The 328-nt window shown below is 68.0% G+C and overlaps 1 protein-coding gene across 1 annotated transcript in view; it reads left to right on the forward strand.

Moving 5' to 3' along the window:
* Positions 1–92: 92 nt before the first annotated feature.
* The window catches only part of LOC104532326 (granulocyte colony-stimulating factor receptor-like), a gene marked incomplete at both ends in the record, with an annotated part of 1,797 nt that continues 1,561 nt past the window's right edge, over positions 93–328 (forward strand). Inside the window, one exon of the mRNA XM_010177514.1 lies at positions 93–262. Coding sequence (XP_010175816.1) covers positions 93–262 — 170 coding nt within the window. The remainder of the gene's footprint in view (positions 263–328) is intronic.

Consider the following 328-nt stretch of genomic DNA (forward strand, 5'->3'; position numbering starts at 1 on the left):
ACCTCTCCTGGCCCTCACCCCTTGCCAAACCACTTGGCAAGCCTTGTCCTCTGCCGAGGGTCCCCCCGAGCCCACCCCTCTCGCTGCCGCAGGAGCAGAGCCCAGGCAGTGACGTGCTGCACCCCGCAAGGCGGCCGCAGTGGCTGCACGGTGCCGCGCCGGCTGCTCCAGCTCTACCGGCAAATGGAGATCTGGGTGTCTGCCACCAATGCGCTGGGCACGGCCGAGTCGGAGCATCTCTGCATCGACCCCATGGATGTTGGTGAGTGATGGCCAGAGCTGCCTGCCCCGAGTGGAGGTCAGGGGCTGGGGGAGCTCATCAGCGGGG

This window comes from Antrostomus carolinensis, unplaced genomic scaffold (assembly GCF_000700745.2).
Source record: "Antrostomus carolinensis isolate BGI_N321 unplaced genomic scaffold, ASM70074v2 scaffold27380, whole genome shotgun sequence".
Taxonomy (NCBI): Eukaryota; Metazoa; Chordata; class Aves; order Caprimulgiformes; family Caprimulgidae; genus Antrostomus; species Antrostomus carolinensis.